Raw genomic sequence first — 18,439 nt, 5'->3', positions numbered from 1 at the left:
AACAATGCTCCATAGGAAATGCACTCATTACCATGCTTATGTAACTGTAACCCCTCTGTATAGTATCTTTACAATACAAATATATATTAAGAACAAAAATAACTAAAAGGATAGTACACATACTACTATTTTAACAATGTGTAAATATCATTAATAATGCTGAGAAAATAGAACCATATAACTTTAGTGGATAAGGGGGGTTGAGAGAGATGAGGGAGAATGATTGAAGGGGATGACATTAATCAAGAAGTATTGGAAGTGGCGCAGTGGCTCAAGTGGTAGAGTGCTAGCCTTGAGCGGAAGAGCTGAGGGACAGCACCCAGGCCCAGAGGTCAAGCCCCATGACCAACAACAACAACAAAAAAGTATTATACTTATAAACTGACCTGTCAAATTGAAACCCCTTTGGATGGCTACTTAAAGATAATAAGAATACTAGATATAAGGTAATGTGTATATCTATATCTATCTATATTTAAATAAAGTTTCAATATATTCCTCTATTTAAAAAAAAGAATGGTCATTTAAAAAACCCAGACACATCTGGATTATAATCCTATCCCTGACACTTCTAGTTGAGATGTATCTGGTATGGGGTGAGACACCAACCTCAGCTGTACAGTGGGGACAAATCCCTAAGGTTGTCATGAAAATCAAATGAAATAGACAACAATTACTATTTATGTGGTGATCAATAAATACTTTCAACTTGGAGTATTGATATTAAGATGTATCTACAACCTTAATCTACAACCACATATTTCAATCTAGCTGTCTAGTTGATTCATACCCAATTTCATGTGATTCTTATGATAACCCTATTGGGTAAATGTTGCTACTTTTCTTAGTAATAACTCCTTGCTGTGTTTTCACACTAATGAGTAAAATGAGGTATAATACATAACAGTTTAGAAACTAAATAAGCTGCACTTATTTGATTTTTCCAACATCTCTGTTAAGTTTTTACAATGAGAAAAACCAGGCTCACTATGTTAAGTAGTAACACTACTAATAGTACCTAACACTTACTGACAGACTATTTGCTCTGAGCTATGCACTTAAAAGCATCAGCTTATCCTCCTCTTCACCCTTCTTTTCCTCTTCCACCTCTTCATTCTCTTCTTCCTTTACCCTGCCTCCTCCTCTTCATCCTTCACTTCCTCCTCCTCCTCATCATCATCATCTATGTTTTGTAGACAGGAACTCTAGGCTCAGTTAGATTTAGGAGCTGCTATAAAACCATGGTGTTAAGCAGTAGGGAAGCAGGGTTCTTACTCAATCTAATTCTTGAATTCATTCTCATCTACGTTTTGCAGACTTTTACCAGTAGTCAGAAAGATAATAGGGATCAGGTTTTCTAGACCCTTTTTCTATTTTACTAGCATTTCTCAACTCCATGAGACAAAAGAAGCAAGGTGTAATCTTTACAATGTAAATCCCTGGCCCTCTCCCTGAGATTATGCTTTAGTACCTAGTGGGTGGGATGTGAGAACACCACTTGGAGAAACAGGAAGCAACTCAAACTATTATCACCACAGACAAACAAAACTGATTATTGGCTTAGTCACCAGTCAATATACCACCTTCCCCACTGGACACAAGTGATTCACCAACGCTATGGATCTTAACATATAATCTTGGCTTGGGCCACTGGATATACTCCCAAACATTTCCGCTAGCTACATGTCTATTTTAATAAAAAAAAGAAAGCTACTGATTTATCATACATGTTATGTTTCCTTTTTAAATCAATGGAAGTAAAAGGGGATAAACTGACTTACAGAAATGGTTAATAATACTAAATGTTGTGCACATGCATTAAAAAATAGATCATGAAGGAAATATACAAATAATACATATGAGAGGCTAGGCACCATATTAAATCTGGTTGAAAGGACAAGATGGAGGGTACCATATCCTACCAGTGGTCTGATTCCTCTAGCCAAGTTTGATTCCTTACTTGCTCTTACAGCACATATCTAATTCTCACCTCACAAGCCTGTCAGTAAAAATTAAAAATATATCTAGAATCCAACTAACTCTCATCAGACTCATCTCTAATACCCATACACCAGTCTACATCATCTTTTCCCTGGACTGCTGTGATAACCTCTTGCTTCTCTTTTCAACCCCTAGAGAGTTTGCTTTTCATCAGCAGCCAGGGTCATCTTTTAAAGGCACAGTCAGCTTGTGTCATTCCTCTAGTTATTGTTCATAGTGCTAAGAACACAATCTAATTACTGACCTCATATGGTCTAGTTCTAGTCTACTGGATCACTCTCCTCCAGGGTTTTTTCCATGCAGCCACAGTGATTCTTCTTAATAGTTCTGGAATATAACTAGTTCCTCTTGCCACCCCAGGGCCTTTGCCCATGCTAGTCCTTCTGTCACCCATATTCATCTGTTAATTTCTGAGAGACCTCCTTCCTTCCTTTCAGGTTTCTTCTTATATATCACCTCATTAGAGAAGCCTCCCCTGCTCCAGCTAGCTGAACTAGCTTATTCTCTAGCCACTTGCTTTTACTTCTTTATAGTATTTATTGCCACCTAAAATTACACCTTGTGCTAGTCATTTCCTGTTGATTGTCTATTTCTCTCCATAGTGTAAGCTCCACATTACACAGTGGAAACTTGTACCAGAGCATCAATTATCCCAACAATATGGACAATTTTTATGTATCAGTATAAACTATTTTTAATACTTTATAAAACTTTCTTGTTATAATACTTTTTAGTATAAACAAATTTAATTACATTTTTTAAAAATAGTATAGCAGAGACTTTAGCTCCTTTGCTCATGCTGACAGTTCAGTAATTGCTTCCTGAATGAACAAGTACAATTCTCTTACTTTAACCAGCTGAGACATCAAGAACCAATCGGTTAAAAGATCTCCACAGGCCAGTAGCCTGAAATGGGAAGCACCTGTATGAACACATTAGTACCTACTAAGAGTTTAGGGCCCTGCTATGGAAAGCATGAGAAAAGCAGCCCTGACTGGATCACATTCATGCCCTGACCTCCAGCACCAACACTGCCATCAGAATGTTCTTCCCAAGAGTTACCAGACACGCAAGCACATTCTTTCTTTCCCATAGTTTTGAGAGGCAAACAGAGAAAAATGAACTTAAAGAGATATACAGTAAAGAAAGTAAGATAGTAGCAGGAAAAGAGATGAAATGCTCCCTGACCTGGAATAACCCTCTCAGTCCTCCACTGAGGTAGGAGGCTCTGGAATAGCTATAAAGGCTGTCCCCATTCTCAGCAAGGGTAAAATGGCCAAAGGTGGCAGGCAGCTTGTCGGTTCTTGAGTAGCACAGGCTGAGCTGAGGGTTGCACATCTGCTTAGGAGGAGGTATTTCCCATGATACTCAACATCTGCAAGCTCTCAATCCAATATAACACCTCAAAACTGAAGAGCTGTGTCAGAGCAAGGCTTCATCAGATATGTAAGGTATGGCAGACAGCTTTATAAAAAGCATTTTTTTCAAATGACACAATGTATATCAGACATTGAGTACGCTCACCAATACATAGTACAAGCTTACCAAATCTTAACTATTACAACTGAAAACCTTCACTTGGTGGCTAATGGACAACAGTCAGTCTCTGTCTCAACAATCTTTTGCACAGAGCATAACGAGTTAAGCAGCAGCTAGGGACCTGCTCATTGTTGCCTGGCTACAGCCCAACCTAGGATGCCAAGGGTTGACTCACACCTGTCCAGGATGTAGTCTGCTGTCAGTGCAGAGCCCATGTCATGAGGGAAAGGGGGATATTAGGCCAAGATAAAGTCACGCACTGGCTGCTTCTGTCAATCTAAAGCTAAGAGAGTGAATTTGTTAGGTATCTTTCAGGAAAAGCAGAAAAGCTTCTGATTTTCCAGGCAAGCTCAAGGAGCACCATTACTCATCCTATTCTTGAGGGACAGAATCTCACCACATAAAATAACTGGGAAGCCACATTATAAAACCTCTGAGAAATGTTTCCTCTCTCTCCAGCCTCTGCCCCCAGACAGACCATTCTAGAGCTGAGGTGTCACTGCTCAACTAAATATAATTTGAACTTAAAGCAGCCACAGCAACTGGGTTGCACACAAAACTCCTCACAGAAAAGCAAGGTACAGAAAGTCAGCACCTGGGCAAGCTAGAATTACACCCTCTTGCCTGACTGAGGTTTGGAAGATGAAAGTGATGGCTACAGGAACCTGTATGGCTCAGAAAGGAGGGAGAAGAAAAAGGGCTAAGAAGGCCTCAGGGGGAGCTGGAAGTACAGCAAGCAAGCATGTGTCTCCATCAGCTCAGTCCTGGCAGGCAGGGATGGAAAGCTGGAGGGGAAGGTGTGCTCAGCTGACTGACTCGTGGACCAGTGCAGAAGAGGCCAGGCTGCCATGCCCATTAATGCTTCCATCCTTCTCAGGTTTAAAAGGGGAAATATTCTATTTATAAGCCACCCACCAAGGGAGACCTGGCAGCGTTGAAATGGCTCTGATCCCAAAGGGATCCTGGTTACAGTGGCTGTCTCCTTCTGCCTCTCACATGTGGGTGTTCTGACAGCAAAAGGCCGAAGGTGACTGAAATCAAAAGGGAAAAAATACTCCTTTCTGACCTGTTACTTTCATAAAAATGTAGACCTCTGGTAATGAAGGTGGAAGGCTTTAGAAATCTTTTAAAATAGTGCTCCAGCATCCCTTCCTAGTCAAGGCTTTCTCTGTGGTCTTCAAGAATAAAACTCTTTTTCTATTTGACAGATCAAGGGAAGCAAAAACACAGAGATGAAGGGAATGAAAAATTAGAAGCACAATGATGGGCAAACAGAACCATGGTAACAATGGCCTTATCCCTGCCCATCTCTTCCCTGGTCCTCAGTCTTGATGTCATAAAATAAGACAAGCTTTCATAAGACATCAGGGGGTTCAATCTGAATAAGGGCCTAAAGTGTTGGAGTGAATATAAGAGAAATAACACAAAGAGTAATTCTGTTATGTTCCTGGATCCTGGGACAGTGCAGTATGCTTGTTAAGAGAGCCTGGGAATCTAGAACCATTACAACATCTAGACTTGCCACACATTGGGAACAAGTACGTTGTAATCACAACTACTTCTAATAAAGAGGGTCACTTAGAAAGAATATGAAATAGCTCATTAGCAACTAAGAACCAGGTCAGGTGTTAGAGGTAGCTGATAAAATTCCTTGCAGCCCCATAGCATTGCTACATAGGACAGGATAGTGGTGGTCAGGGCAAAATCCCATGCTTATCAAGAACAGCAAAGGAAAAAAAACACACACACACACACACAACTTTGGCAATCAGAGTGGGTTAAGCTACCAGCTCTATTTAAGCCTGTTGGTTGAGCTACAAACCTAGCTATTTTGAATAGCATTTATGCAAATGGCAACCATTCATGTATCACTCCTACTCCCTCTACCAAAACCTCATGCTATCTTAGACAATTTCTTAAATCTGAATTAGGGAAAGGACGGGAACCACAAAATGGTGAGACAAAGGACAAAGGGTGAACCAATACAACAGCAATACTCACAAGATAATATACAACTTGGGGGGACACTAGGGAGAGGAAAAGTGGGAGAAAAACAAGGGAGGGGTAAAAATGTTCAACAAGAAATGTACTCACTATCTTATGTATGTAACTGTAACCTCTCTGTACATCACTTTGACAATAAAATTAAATTAAAAAACAACTTTCTGTTAAAGAATTAACAAACTGTAGTCCATGGGTCAAAATCACTCATTCAGAAAGTTTTGTTGGATAGTTGTTATACAATTGAAAAAAAATGAATGACAGGAATGTAAAACAGGTTTGGTTGGAGAGTGGGAATCAGTGGGAAGGCAAAGGAGAACAAAAAGGAGGTGTATGTGATTGAAGTACTTAAATATTGCTTGAGAACACAACAATGAAACCTGTTGAAATTGCTTTAGGAAGCAGGAGGCAAAGGAAGAGGAAGACTGATAGAGGAGGTCTATTTGATCTGGGTACAATGTATGGAACAACTCATGTGAACAAAAATGTTTAACAAAGTTTTATTGGAAAACATCTGTATCACTCATTTCCCTACTACCTAGAGCTGTTTTCACATGACAACTGTAGAGATGACCATTTCCACAAAATGAGAATGTTTACTCTCTGATCCTTTACTGAAAAAGGCTTATCTCTTGTGCTATGCAATAACCTTTATAAAATCAGGGGTTTGTAAGTAAGTATTCAGGCCTTCCCATACATATGAAATAGTCACATGAATGAGTCTAAGTGGTAACTTAAAATGATTGTGTGATATTAACACTGAGAAACATAACATTCAGGATTAAATGATTTAACTCTCATAGGTACCAAGATGGAAAAATAGCAGGAGTTTGACTACTTCCTTCATTTCCTCATTGTTCCTTTCAAGCAGTGCTCTCAATCCACTCCTTTCCAGTGAGCCTTTTCTTTTTCGTTTTGAGGGAATCATTGGCATAGCTAGATGATCATAAAGATAATTACCAAGAGTAATTAAGCACTAACAACACTGAGCTTATGAGGCAGGGGTTATAAATACTCCCAATTTTTACAGAAAGGGAAATGGGAGCTTGAAGAAACCCAGAACCTCTCCAAATTCCATGGCCAGCCTACTAACTACACTGGCCCCACAGTGCCCCTAATGGACACACTTCTCTTCAATCCATATGGCCCAAAAATACCCAAAGAAAACCTTAACAGATATGCATGAAGACTCTCGTACACGGATACACAGGCCAATGCTATTCAAATAAGTAAATGTCTAGAAAGGACAATGACATCCAATAATAGGATAGAATCCTATAACAGAATATTAAGTAACCAATATAAATAATATTGATAAACAATTTTCATGCTGTGTAAAAGTTTTAAAGCAGAATGATATTCAGTATAATCCCAATTAAGAGTGTGTGTGTGTGTGTGTGTGTGTGTGTGTGTGTGTGTGTGTGTGAGTATGTATGTATAGCTATGCCAATGATTCCCTCAAAACAAAAAAGAAAAGGCTCAATGGAAAGGAGTGGATTGACAACATTGCTTGAAAGGAGCAATGAGGAAACTGAGGGAAAGTAGTCAAACTCCTGCTATTTTTCCATCCTGGTGCCTATGATTGTTATATTTCTCAGAGTTATGTATATAGATCTATATCTATATGTATATATGTATATAGATCTATAGATATAGATCTATATCTAGATATATACATATATACCTATATATCTATAGATCTATGTAGATAGATCTATAGCTATAGATATATCTATATAGATATATGTCAACATATATCTATATAGATCTTTATCTATAGATATATATCTTCAGCAAAACAAGACTTCATGAAAAAAGGCAAGAAGTAACTCTGAGATCATTAGCTGCTTTTATTGAATTTTTTTGAATCACTACAATATTTCCTTAATATTGCACAATTCATATTATTTTACAGCAGTAGAGAAAATGTATATACATGTATATATGATGCGTGTGTACAGCATATACACACACACACACACACACCAAAGTAATGGGGCTTGAACTCAAGGCCTGGTGCTATCCCTTAGCTTTTTCACTCGAGACTGACACTCTGCCACTTGAGCACATACTCCGTTCTGGCTTTTTGGTGATTAATTGGAGATAGTCTCATAAACTTTCTCACCCAGGCTGGCTTCAAACAACAATCCTGAGATCAGAGCCTCTTGAGTAGCTAAGATTACAAGCATGAGCCACTGGTGCCCAGCTGAAAAAACATTTTTAAACATCCTTGAGAATGAAGTTACTTGAAAAGTTGAGGCAGGAGGATGATAAGTTCAAGACCAGCCTGGATTACATAATGAGAGCCTATCACAAAAACATTACCACCAACAACAAAAGGATTGAAGTTTACAGATACAACACAGAAAGTTGTTTGTCTAGTTATTGTTCCTTCCATGTGAATAATAAACTAGAAGGTCACATAATTAAGTTAACATTACAAATGATAATGGGGGAGGGTGAGTAGTAGATTACAAGCAAAGTAGAAGGATGTGGATCAAGTGGTAGAGCACCAGCTGAGCACTCATGAAGGAGGCCTTATGTTCAAACCCTGATACAGTGGGGAAGGGAGCGAAATATGAAGAATGAAGAGGTTGGAAAGGTAGGAAGGAAGTTGCTATTTATTAAGTCATTCTAGCCTAGTTGGAATCCCATTCTGAGCTCACTCTCAGTCCCATCGGCTCTGGGCATTCTGTCTGCACTTGGGGTATCATGTAAATAGCATGAATATAAAACACACTCCCAGTGGGACTGGGCCATCTGCCTCCTGTCTTCCAGCACTCTGGGCCTCCAAGGCAGATCATATACTTTTCCATAAAGGCAGAGATCAGCTCTACTTATAAGCAATCTTACTACTCAGTGCAACCTGCCACAATAAAGTACCAGAAACATTCACTGAATGAGGAGCTATAGGAAACTGGGCACTCATCTTTTCTTTAATCTCATTGTTAAAGGTTCTGGTGGAGACAGAGAAGATTATTAACAAGAGTGTGAAGTAGAGTGAACTACTGCAATGCCATCCTGAAAAGTTAGATGATTGGCAGTGCTGTGCCCTGATGTGCAAAAGAAGGCATGCCTATAGAATGAAGACATACTCCTTTGAACATACTCTGATTAGCCTGTGGATTTGAGTTAACTCCTACATTGAGGAAGGTTGCACAATGAAGACCAGATTAGCAGACTGGGTCCTCTCTGGCCCAATCCGTCAGCCTTCGGCCTTCAAACAGCTTGGAAGCAGAGGGAGAGCAGCATTTTTTACGCTAACTAATCGTTGTAGAGTTGAGTAGACAGTTAACAGTAATTAACTTTGGTCTTGGAAGAGATCAGCTCAAATGGTAAGATATCTCCATTCCCTTACTCTCTTGCACTGGACTGGCCTATCTTCTCTGATGATTTTCTGTACTTCAGATGAGGCTATAGAGAAAGAACAGCCTGGACTGTGAACAGGCCCTTTCTGACTTGCCCTCCTACTTATGATCTTGGCTCATTTCAATATGGAATGATTCTTTGGGGAATGAAATATCAGTCAGGGCTGGGTATGCAACAAAACACGAAGACTGCAGGAAACAAACATTGAGATTGGAAAGGAAAACAGAGTAGACAGGAGAAGACTACTTGCCCAGTGCAGAGCCCCATCCTTCAATAGTAAAGTCTTGGTGACTCTGCAAGTGGTCACTTCCTCAGTAATGAAAGTCAAAGACAAATACACTTTCATCCTCTTCCCTATCTATATTCTCATTTCCTCCCTTCCAATTTTCTACTAGGTGAGAGAATAAGCACCAGGATTGCTCCGGGTAACAGATCCACATTCTTCACATTCTAGGAGCAACCAGAGAAGATTCTCCAGTGGGAGGAGAAGTCATGATGACAGGTTCATAGGACTGGGAAAACAGCAGATTACTTTCTCAATTTCATATTCAGAGCCAGCCAAGAATATGTAAGATCTCTCATTCCTGTAATCCTACTCAGGAAGCTGAGATCTGAGGATCATGGTTCAAAAGCCAGACAGGGCAGGAAAGTCTGTGAAACTCTTATCTCTAGTTAACCACCAAAAAGCAGGAAGTAGAGCTGTGGCTCAAGTGGTAGAGTGTTAGCCTTGAGCAAAAGAGCTCAGGGATAGCACTCAAGGCCCAACTTCAAGCCTCTGGACCAACACAACAAACAAAAAAGCAAAACTCAACAAACACTCACTAATGGTTTGAAGAAATGAAAAGATGCTCAAAGCTCGTGGAAGATATGACTTACTATTATAAAGTATTTATTTCCTCCAAAATTAATCTACATAATTCAATATAATACTAAATGAAAATTTATCCTGAAAGGATAATAGTCTACAAATAGCTAAGTCAGCCCTTTAAAAGGACAGTAAGAGGAGGAGACTTAAACTACTAGATATTAAGGTTTGGCTCCTTATTATTACATTAAAAAGAGAAGTGTTGTAACAAAGGAAAAGGAAGGAAGGCAGGAAGGCAAGAAGGACTTAGATATACAAATCTAACATACAAAGCTAGCACCACTAATCGATGGGAGAAAGGAATGGAGAATTTCATGAAAAACTGACTCTTGTATGGATATAATAAGAATGATTCTTCATGAAACATCACACAGAATGGTGGTATCAGCTGGATTAGAAATACACACTAAAAGACATACTTATAAATGTAATAACAGTGGTAGTTGCAAATCTTTTTGACATGGATCAAAAAGGCCTTCTTCAAAAAACTACTTGAAAATCATACAAGACAAAAAAAATTGTATAGATCATGAATGCATAAAAAACAGAACTCTTTAGTTAAAGACACCATAAACATTATTAATAGCAAATGGAAGGATGGTATATATTTAAAATATCTAAAGTTGAGCTGGGGCTGTATATCAGGGTGAGAGCATTTGGCTAGCATGCATAAGGTTCTAGGATCAATCCCTAGCAGTACAAAAATAAAATAAAATGTCTAAAAGTTTAACATTACAAATCAACAAGAAAAGGATGGAAATTGATGTCAAAAATGGACAAAGGGCATGAGCAGGCAAATAACAGATTGGAAAACCTAGGAAACTAATTGGCACGTGAATAGTTGCTCAAACTCATTAATTAGCAAAGAAATGAACAACAATGAGTTATCACTTTATCTATTTGAATGGCCAAAAATCAGAAGGCCAAAGAGCAGTAAGAGTTGACAGAGATAGAGGAATTTGCATGTATGGCTGAGGGGACTTTGGACCAATCAAAGTATGAGAACACAGTAATCTTATGCACAGATCAGCAATGTGAAAAGCATCAACCAAAGACATTCTTACACAGTAGGGCATGTACATTATGTTCATTATGTTGGTGACAAGTTGGAGGTATGGGGAAATGATATACATGTCTGCAAAAATAGATAAAACTATGGAATAGGCCACAATCAGAAACCATCAAAAAGGTAAGGATACAAAGAAGGTACAAAGAGATATGGATGTCTCCCTTTAACAGAATCCTGGGGGTAGAGGGTAAAGAAAGAACATAAAATAAACATAGCCACTGATACAACTTTAAAACACAGACAGATAAAAGATACACACTTTCTATAATGCACTTTAAAAGTACACACTACAACAGTGGCCTCTAGGGGAGTTCGGCAATATAAGTAGGAGACAGATATAAAAGGGAAAAATAAAAGAAATGAAATATAAAAGAGAACTAATGGATCAAGGGACTTGTGATAATGTGGCAGCAGCAGGGGAGTATGACTAAGACTCTCTACCTGAAATAAAAACAGAGAACAGAGAAAGAGGGGGAAAAAAGAGATCTGCAAGGTCCTATGCATGTGTTTATCTGCAGCCATTCTCTCCTTGGCAACTCAGCCATTTGGAAAATACCAGCAGCTGACAGACATTATTCATGGTCCTGTCTTATACCCTTAGGCACTGTCTTCCCTGAGGGAAACTTCCAGAGGAAAGCTAGGAATCCACAAGTGTCTGAAATGATCTGGCTCAGTGATAAAATGTTTGCATTCAAACTCATCCAAAATATGTTCTAGAAAACAAAATACTAGACATGTAGGATTTAGATGCTAGACATTTGGAATTTGGTAAAGAGCAATGCCCTATTCTTAATAATTCCTATGAGACCAGCTTCTTACCTTCAAGAGTTCAGATTGTGACAAGAACTGAAAGAGAGCTACATAACTAGTAAGACGCTAAGCAATAGTGCTACCTGCCAGGTGAACCCTGTCACAGAGGTGGCCATGTGCTAAAACTGGAAGTTCTTAGAATAAATAGGCACCACAAGACAACTTTAGGGCTAGGGTGTTTCTCAGCGATAAAACACTTGCTAAGCAGACCCAAGGCCCTGAGTTGGTTCCCAGGAGGAAGTGGGGTAAGGAACTGCATGATGTGCAAGAGGGATACTAATGTTTTTAAAACATGTACACACACACACACACACACACACACACACACACACACACACACACACACACACACACACACACACACACACACACACACACACACACACACACACACACACACACACACACACACACACACACGCGTACTTTTTTACTTTTGCTAACCTAGAAATCAGTGGATAACAAAGCCCTAGAAAAATAAGTCCTACCTTACAAATGGGGAAAAAAGACTTGGAAAAAATATTAAGTGAAGTAAGCCAGGTGCAAAGAAACACGGTTTCCCTTATTTGCAATAATTAGTATATGTCTGAGACAAGCAGAAAAGGTCAGATAAGATGATGTTAAGCTTTCTTTTACATCTTTGTCTAGGTTAATTCCTAAATATTTTATTTGGGGGGAGGTTATTGTGAATGGGGTTGCTTCCTTTATTTCCCTCTCTGCTTGTACATTGTCAGTATACAGGAAGGCGACTGATTTTTGTGGGTTGATTTTGTATCCAGCTACTTTGCCAAAGTGATTTATGATTTCTAAGAGTTTGGGGATGGGGTTTTTGGGATCATGAAGGTATAGTATCATGTCATCTGCAAAAGGGATAGTTTAACTTCTTCTTTCCCTATGCAGATCCCTTTAATGTCTTTTTCTTGCCTTATTGCCCTGGCTAAGGGTTCCAGGACTATATTGAGGAGGAGCGGAAACAGTGGGCATCCTTGCCTTGTTCCTGATTTTAGAAGAATTGGTTGTAGCTTTTTCCCATTAAGTATAATATTGGCTATTGGTCTGTTGTATATGGCTTTTGTTGTTTTAAGGAATGTTCCTTCTACTCCTATTTTCTCTAGGGCTTTTAACATGAATGAATATTGTATTTTATCAAAAGCCTTTTATGCATCAATGGAGATAATCATGTGATTCTTGACCTTGGCTCTGCTGATGTGTTGGATTACACTGCAAAGCTCATAGAACTCATAAATGTTATAGACCATGATAGACAATTTGTCCCATGAAAGTTAGAATGTGTTTGTGACTTTAACTAAGCATCACTATCCCACAATACTGTGAAATTTGGGAAATTATGTAACCACATAATCACAATAAAGAATTTGAAAAAAAAAGATGTTAAGTGAAATGAACCCCAAGATAAAGACACAAGTGGTTTTTTCTTACTTGCTATTGTTTCTAATGTATTTATAAGGTACCACGTGATTTTTTTGTTGCTTTGTATCTCTCTCCCCCACAGTATACCCTGTTTTCACTGTATTTGATGTTGGTATAATTTGGGGAGCAGAAGGGAAAAAATGAATTGTTAAAATAGGGATACAGGTTGAACCATTACAACAATGAGATGTACAAGACACTACGTCAAAAAACAAACTTTACAATTTAGTTGTGGAGATGGGAAGGAAGGGATGGTAAGGGAAAAACAAAGGAGGAGGTAACAATGCTTGATAAGTGAAGTAAGCCAGCCCCAAAGAAACATAGGTCCCATGGTTTCCCTTATTTGCAATAACTAGTATATGTCTGAGACAAGCAGAAAAGGTCAGATAAGTTGATGTTAAGTGAAATGAACCCCAAGATAAGGACTCAAATGTTTTTTTTTCTTTCTTGCTATTGTGTCTAACATATTTATAAGATATTTCTTTGTTGTTTTGTATGTCCCTCCCCCCACGGTATAACCCCTGTTTTCACTGTATTTGATTTTGGTATAATTTGTGGAGGGGAAGGGAAAAACCAATTGTTTAAAAAGGGATACAGGTGGACCCATTGCAACAATGAAATGTACAAGACGTTATGTTGTAAAATGAACTTTAAAACTTTGGGGGGGGGGGAGGGAAGGGATGGGAAGGGTTGGGAAGGGAAAACAAAGGAGGAGGCAACAATGCTTGATAAGAAATGTACTCATTACCTTGCCCATGTAATTGTAACCCCTCTGTACGGTATTTTCACAATAAAAGAAAAAAACGGAAAAGAAAGAAAGAAAGGAAAAAAAAGAAATATACTCATTACCTTGCTCATGTGATTGTAACCCCTCCGTACAGTATTTTCACAATAAAAATTTATTTAAAAAATGAAAAAAAAACAAGTCCTACTTAAACTACTCGTGGAAGACAGCCAATACTTTTTACCCCATCCTTTACTCTCCTGCTGGCAAGATAGAAAAGCTAGCAATTAATGGGCTATGAGACACCCCATGCAAGCACACCTCCCCCATCTGCACATAATAGGATGCCAGAAGTTGCGCAATGTTGCACAAGTGTCTGGATTTTCCAAAATGAAACTTTTGTATTGTTCTTCTATTAACAGAAGTAAAATAATACTCTATGTTTAACAGTAGAGCTTTTGAGGCCAGACAAAAATTAATCAAAATTTTGTTCCCTGAGCTTACTAGACCATTTCCTCATCTACCAAACTAGTTAAAACTATCCAGTTAGCCTGAATGGATGCAATAAATCCCTATTCCTATGACATAGTAAGCTGCCACTTACTATTGCCACAAAAATACATGTTAATTTTAGAGAATGAGCATTTCAGAGAAATAGTTCAATTACAAGGTTGATGACTCATAATAACCTACCCTCATCCTCCTATAGTGTGATGATAAAACATATTTCCAAATATTTCTATACCAAATATTTAGATTAGACAATTTGTTCCACTATATTCACTGTTCCATTGCCTACTTCAATCAATAACACACATCTAAAAATATATTAAGATCTCTTGTTGTTTATAAAGGCTGTATATAATTCCAACATTTATCTGATCAGACTCCCTTTGGATATCTACATTGACTTCAGCTTTTTAACATTATTATCAAATGCTTCAGAGAACTTTTTGTTTGGAACAAAAATCTTTGCACTTGAGGACAAAAAAAAAACGTTTTTTAAATGTTTCTAAAATGTAGTCCAGAAATGCTTCCAGAAATGGCAGAACCAACTGGTATGCATACCAATAGAATAATTACAAATAACCCTCCAATATGCTGGCATCTAAGCAGAGAGAAGCAGGTTTGTATGGTTAAAAGGTTGAAGTGCACTTCTGGTTCTATTTACACACACTGCAACATCTCTTGCAGCTCTTTGGTTCTTATAGAAGCAATATATCCCACAATGAGGTCTGGTGTAGGCATCTGCTAGTTCTGTCTGCTTGGTATCTATCCCTGTTTTCCTAATAGCTTCCCAACTTTCTCTCAGTAAATCACACGGTTCTCACTTCAGGAAGTACTATTGAAACTGTCAATCAAGGTAGGTGGGTCCAAGCTAGTCCAACTTGATAGTATCTTTCCTGGGAAGCCAAATCATCAGAAGACTGAGGGAAGTATTGCCAATACTCCAGAGCTTTATCATCTTGTAAACAGTATCCACTATTACTCAGTGGCTCCTGACTCCTGAGTTTCTAGAGCTGGTGGATTTCTAAGCCTGTGCATTCCATTATTTTCCTTACTATGAGCTATGTAACAGCGTCCCTTTCTTCACTGCTGCACTGTGGGTAGAGTTTACCTCAGATGTTCTACAGTAATCCTTTTGCAATCAGTGGAGGAAGGGGTAAAAGGGGAGGATACTTCATTTCCTTCAATATTTAAAATCTTTTCCCTCATTTAATATTTGAAGAAGAATAAAAATCACATTTTTCTCTCAGAAGGCTTCTCAACCTATCAACAGCAGTCATTCCAAAATTCCAGATTACTGAATATTTTATGTTGTATACTTTGCATTTGTATTTTCTAAAAAAAAAATCTGTATTTTGGGGGAAATGAAAGAAGGAAAATTCTCCATCTTCTATTTTTTTTAAGCTCACTCTTTTGTCCCTTGGAAGAGGCACTATCTGGCTGATTTTCCAGACACTACTGAAATTCATCTAGGTCCACCTTTAAATTTGTTTTCCGGGTGGATTTTACAAAGCAAATCTGAAGCCAGGGGACAGGATTTCCTTTGTATTCTTGTAACAACCTGGAAGGACTTTGTGTTGTTTTATTTTTTTTTCCTCTCCTATGCATCAAGGAGATAATCAGCCCAAATACTTTGTCAGTAGGATTTTCATTATCGTTTCATGGCCTCTACAGGTAAACAAGGTTACCTATGCCCTTGAAAATCATGATTACCAAAGTGCTCAGCTCCTGCAGCAGGGGAATATGATAGATCTTCTACAGAGGCTGCCCAGGGGCATTTCTATGAAGAGGAACAACATTACATTTCCCATTTCCACTCTTCCCTCTCCAAAGACACACAAAACAAAGTGAGTTAGTAAGCCATCACCCACAACAGTCATTGTCTCTCCAGTCCTTTGGGCAGAATGTACAGGAAACAAGGGCACTTTGGCTCTCCTAGAACAGAGCTCTTGGGGTATGAAATATCAGTAGATAAACTTGACTTTGTGATTGGTGATATAACTTTAAGATTCTCTAGTATTAAGAGAGATAATCTATATTAGAATGCTATATAAAGTGGGGTTATTTAAATATGTAGTCCTCTGAAAGCAGTGAGAGGGAAGAAAACATCTCCAACTTCACTAGGGAAATGGGATTGACCCTCCCCCCCCATGTGCCCACAGCACCTCCTGGTGGTTCACCCCCCAAGTAGCAACTTCTCAAAGCCCCTCCCAACACTAGCTGAAGAAAATGATCTAATCATACTTACACCCTTCGCTCTGACTGTCTTTGTTTGAGTTGTAGACCTGAAAAACAGAAATAGAAATTTACTTGTATGCATTTCATACCACCCTCCATTGTACCACAAAATGTGCAATGCGATTTCTTCCCCAAATAAAAACTCCTTTGATACTTACTTCTCTATACTTTAACAAGTCTTAAATGTACATGTATCAAAGTTACATATGGAATTGTATTCTAAAAAAAAATCTTTTCTAAAAAAAGCACTAAATGCTATGTATAAATAAAAAGGAAGGAATTTCAAATTAGTTACAAATCACTAAGCTTTAAGTGTGTACAAAGCAATGTGCTAAGCAATTCATGTGGATTATCTCACATAATCTACACAGCAATCCTGCTTGGTAGAAGCTGTTATTATCACGGTTGTATAGCTGGAGAATATAAGGCATAGTGAGGGGAACTAAGGTCCCATATCCAGTTAGGGACTAAGGGAAAAGATACATCATAAACTGTCAAGTGTTAACACTGAAGAAAGGTACTAGCCATTTTTATTCTATATGCTTTTGTAAATTTGAATGTTAGATGGAGATGCATTACATTTACATTAAACTCACATAAAATTTACATTAAATTTTCAAGAAGTACAAAAGGATAAAAACTCAATATAGTAAAAGAACACATGACTTGCAATAAAGTAGAAAATGATATACTGCAAGGATCAGCAAGCTACAAAAAGGAGGAGATAGTGAATATTTTCAGCCTTGAAAGATCAGGCAAAAACAACATTATGAGGGGCTGGGAAGGTGGCTCAGTGGTAGAGTGCTTGCCTTGCATGCATGAAGCCCTGGGTTCGATTCCTCAGCACCACATAAGCAAAAAAAAAAAAAAAAGCTGGAAGTGGTGCTGTGGCTCAAGTGGTAGAGCGCTAGCCTTGAGCTGAAGAGCTGAGGGACAGCGCCCAGGGCCAGAGTTCAAGCCCCACGACCGGACCAAAAACAAAAAACAAAAACAAAAAAAAACATTATGAAGGTAGTTATATAATGAGAGAAAACAAATAATTTTGACATTTAAAAAAGTATAATAATCAAGACTTTTTGAAACATTAAATTTACCAACAAGAAGAATCTGATTGGATTTTTTTTTATATATTTGGAAGGAGAATAGTAATTCACCTTAACTGGAGTCCAAACTGTGTGTTCAGAAACAAGTAATGGGCTAGATTTAATCTGTGGCCATTTTTTATTTATCTACAATATTCTGTCATCATTAAATTATTAATAAGATGAAATATCTGCTTGAGAAAAAAAGAAAACCATAATATCAAATCCGTCTTTGAAGGATGATTCTGTAGGTATGGAAAGGTATAGGGTGAAGATGTTACCATATCCTAAGTTTCTCTCTTTATCCATACATACTAAGTGATTCTAGTGGCCACTCCTGGTAAGAATCACTTATATAACAAAGCATGATGTCCCTGAAAAGAGAACCACTAGACCCAAACTTCCTTACTTGCTATGAAACATGAATGGGAATGGGTGGTCAGAACCTGAAAAATGTTTTACCTTCACCCTGGCCGTTTCACTAAATTTCTTACACTTTATTGCCTTATCTCTATATTGAAATACTTGCACAAAGAGGTCATTGAATGGTCAAACTTCCAACACAACAGATGACCTCACTGTATTATTATTTTCTATTTTCTAAAGAAAACTCTAGCTGCATAGTCTTTTTCCAAAGGTCAAAAAAATGAGGACAAAAGAATGGGTTGTAATATTTAAGAAGGGTGGTCTGAAGACAGGCATCAGTGCACATACTTCAAAGTTCAAAGGTTAGGGGTCAAAAGACTTTGATTCTGGCCTGGAGTTCACCACTGTTCACTTCATTTGGCTGACCTTTAGTTTCT

The 18,439-nt window shown here is 38.2% G+C and overlaps 1 protein-coding gene across 4 annotated transcripts in view; it reads right to left on the bottom strand.

Moving 5' to 3' along the window:
* Window positions 1-18,439, bottom strand: part of Arhgap26 (Rho GTPase activating protein 26) — a 447,402-nt gene that overhangs the window by 203,794 nt on the left and 225,169 nt on the right. For all 4 annotated transcript variants that reach the window (XM_070036290.1, XM_070036291.1, XM_070036292.1 and 1 more), the window contains exon 12: window positions 16,565-16,601. In XM_070036290.1, the coding sequence (XP_069892391.1) occupies window positions 16,565-16,601 (37 nt within the window). The remainder of the gene's footprint in view (window positions 1-16,564; window positions 16,602-18,439) is intronic.

The sequence above is a fragment of the Dipodomys merriami genome, unplaced genomic scaffold (assembly GCF_024711535.1).
Source record: "Dipodomys merriami isolate MVZ:Mamm:240054 unplaced genomic scaffold, mDipMer1.0.p SCAF_27, whole genome shotgun sequence".
In the NCBI taxonomy this organism is placed as follows: Eukaryota; Metazoa; Chordata; class Mammalia; order Rodentia; family Heteromyidae; genus Dipodomys; species Dipodomys merriami.
Note: the sequence above shows the minus strand (reverse complement) of the source record. Positions and strands in the feature narration are given on the sequence as shown.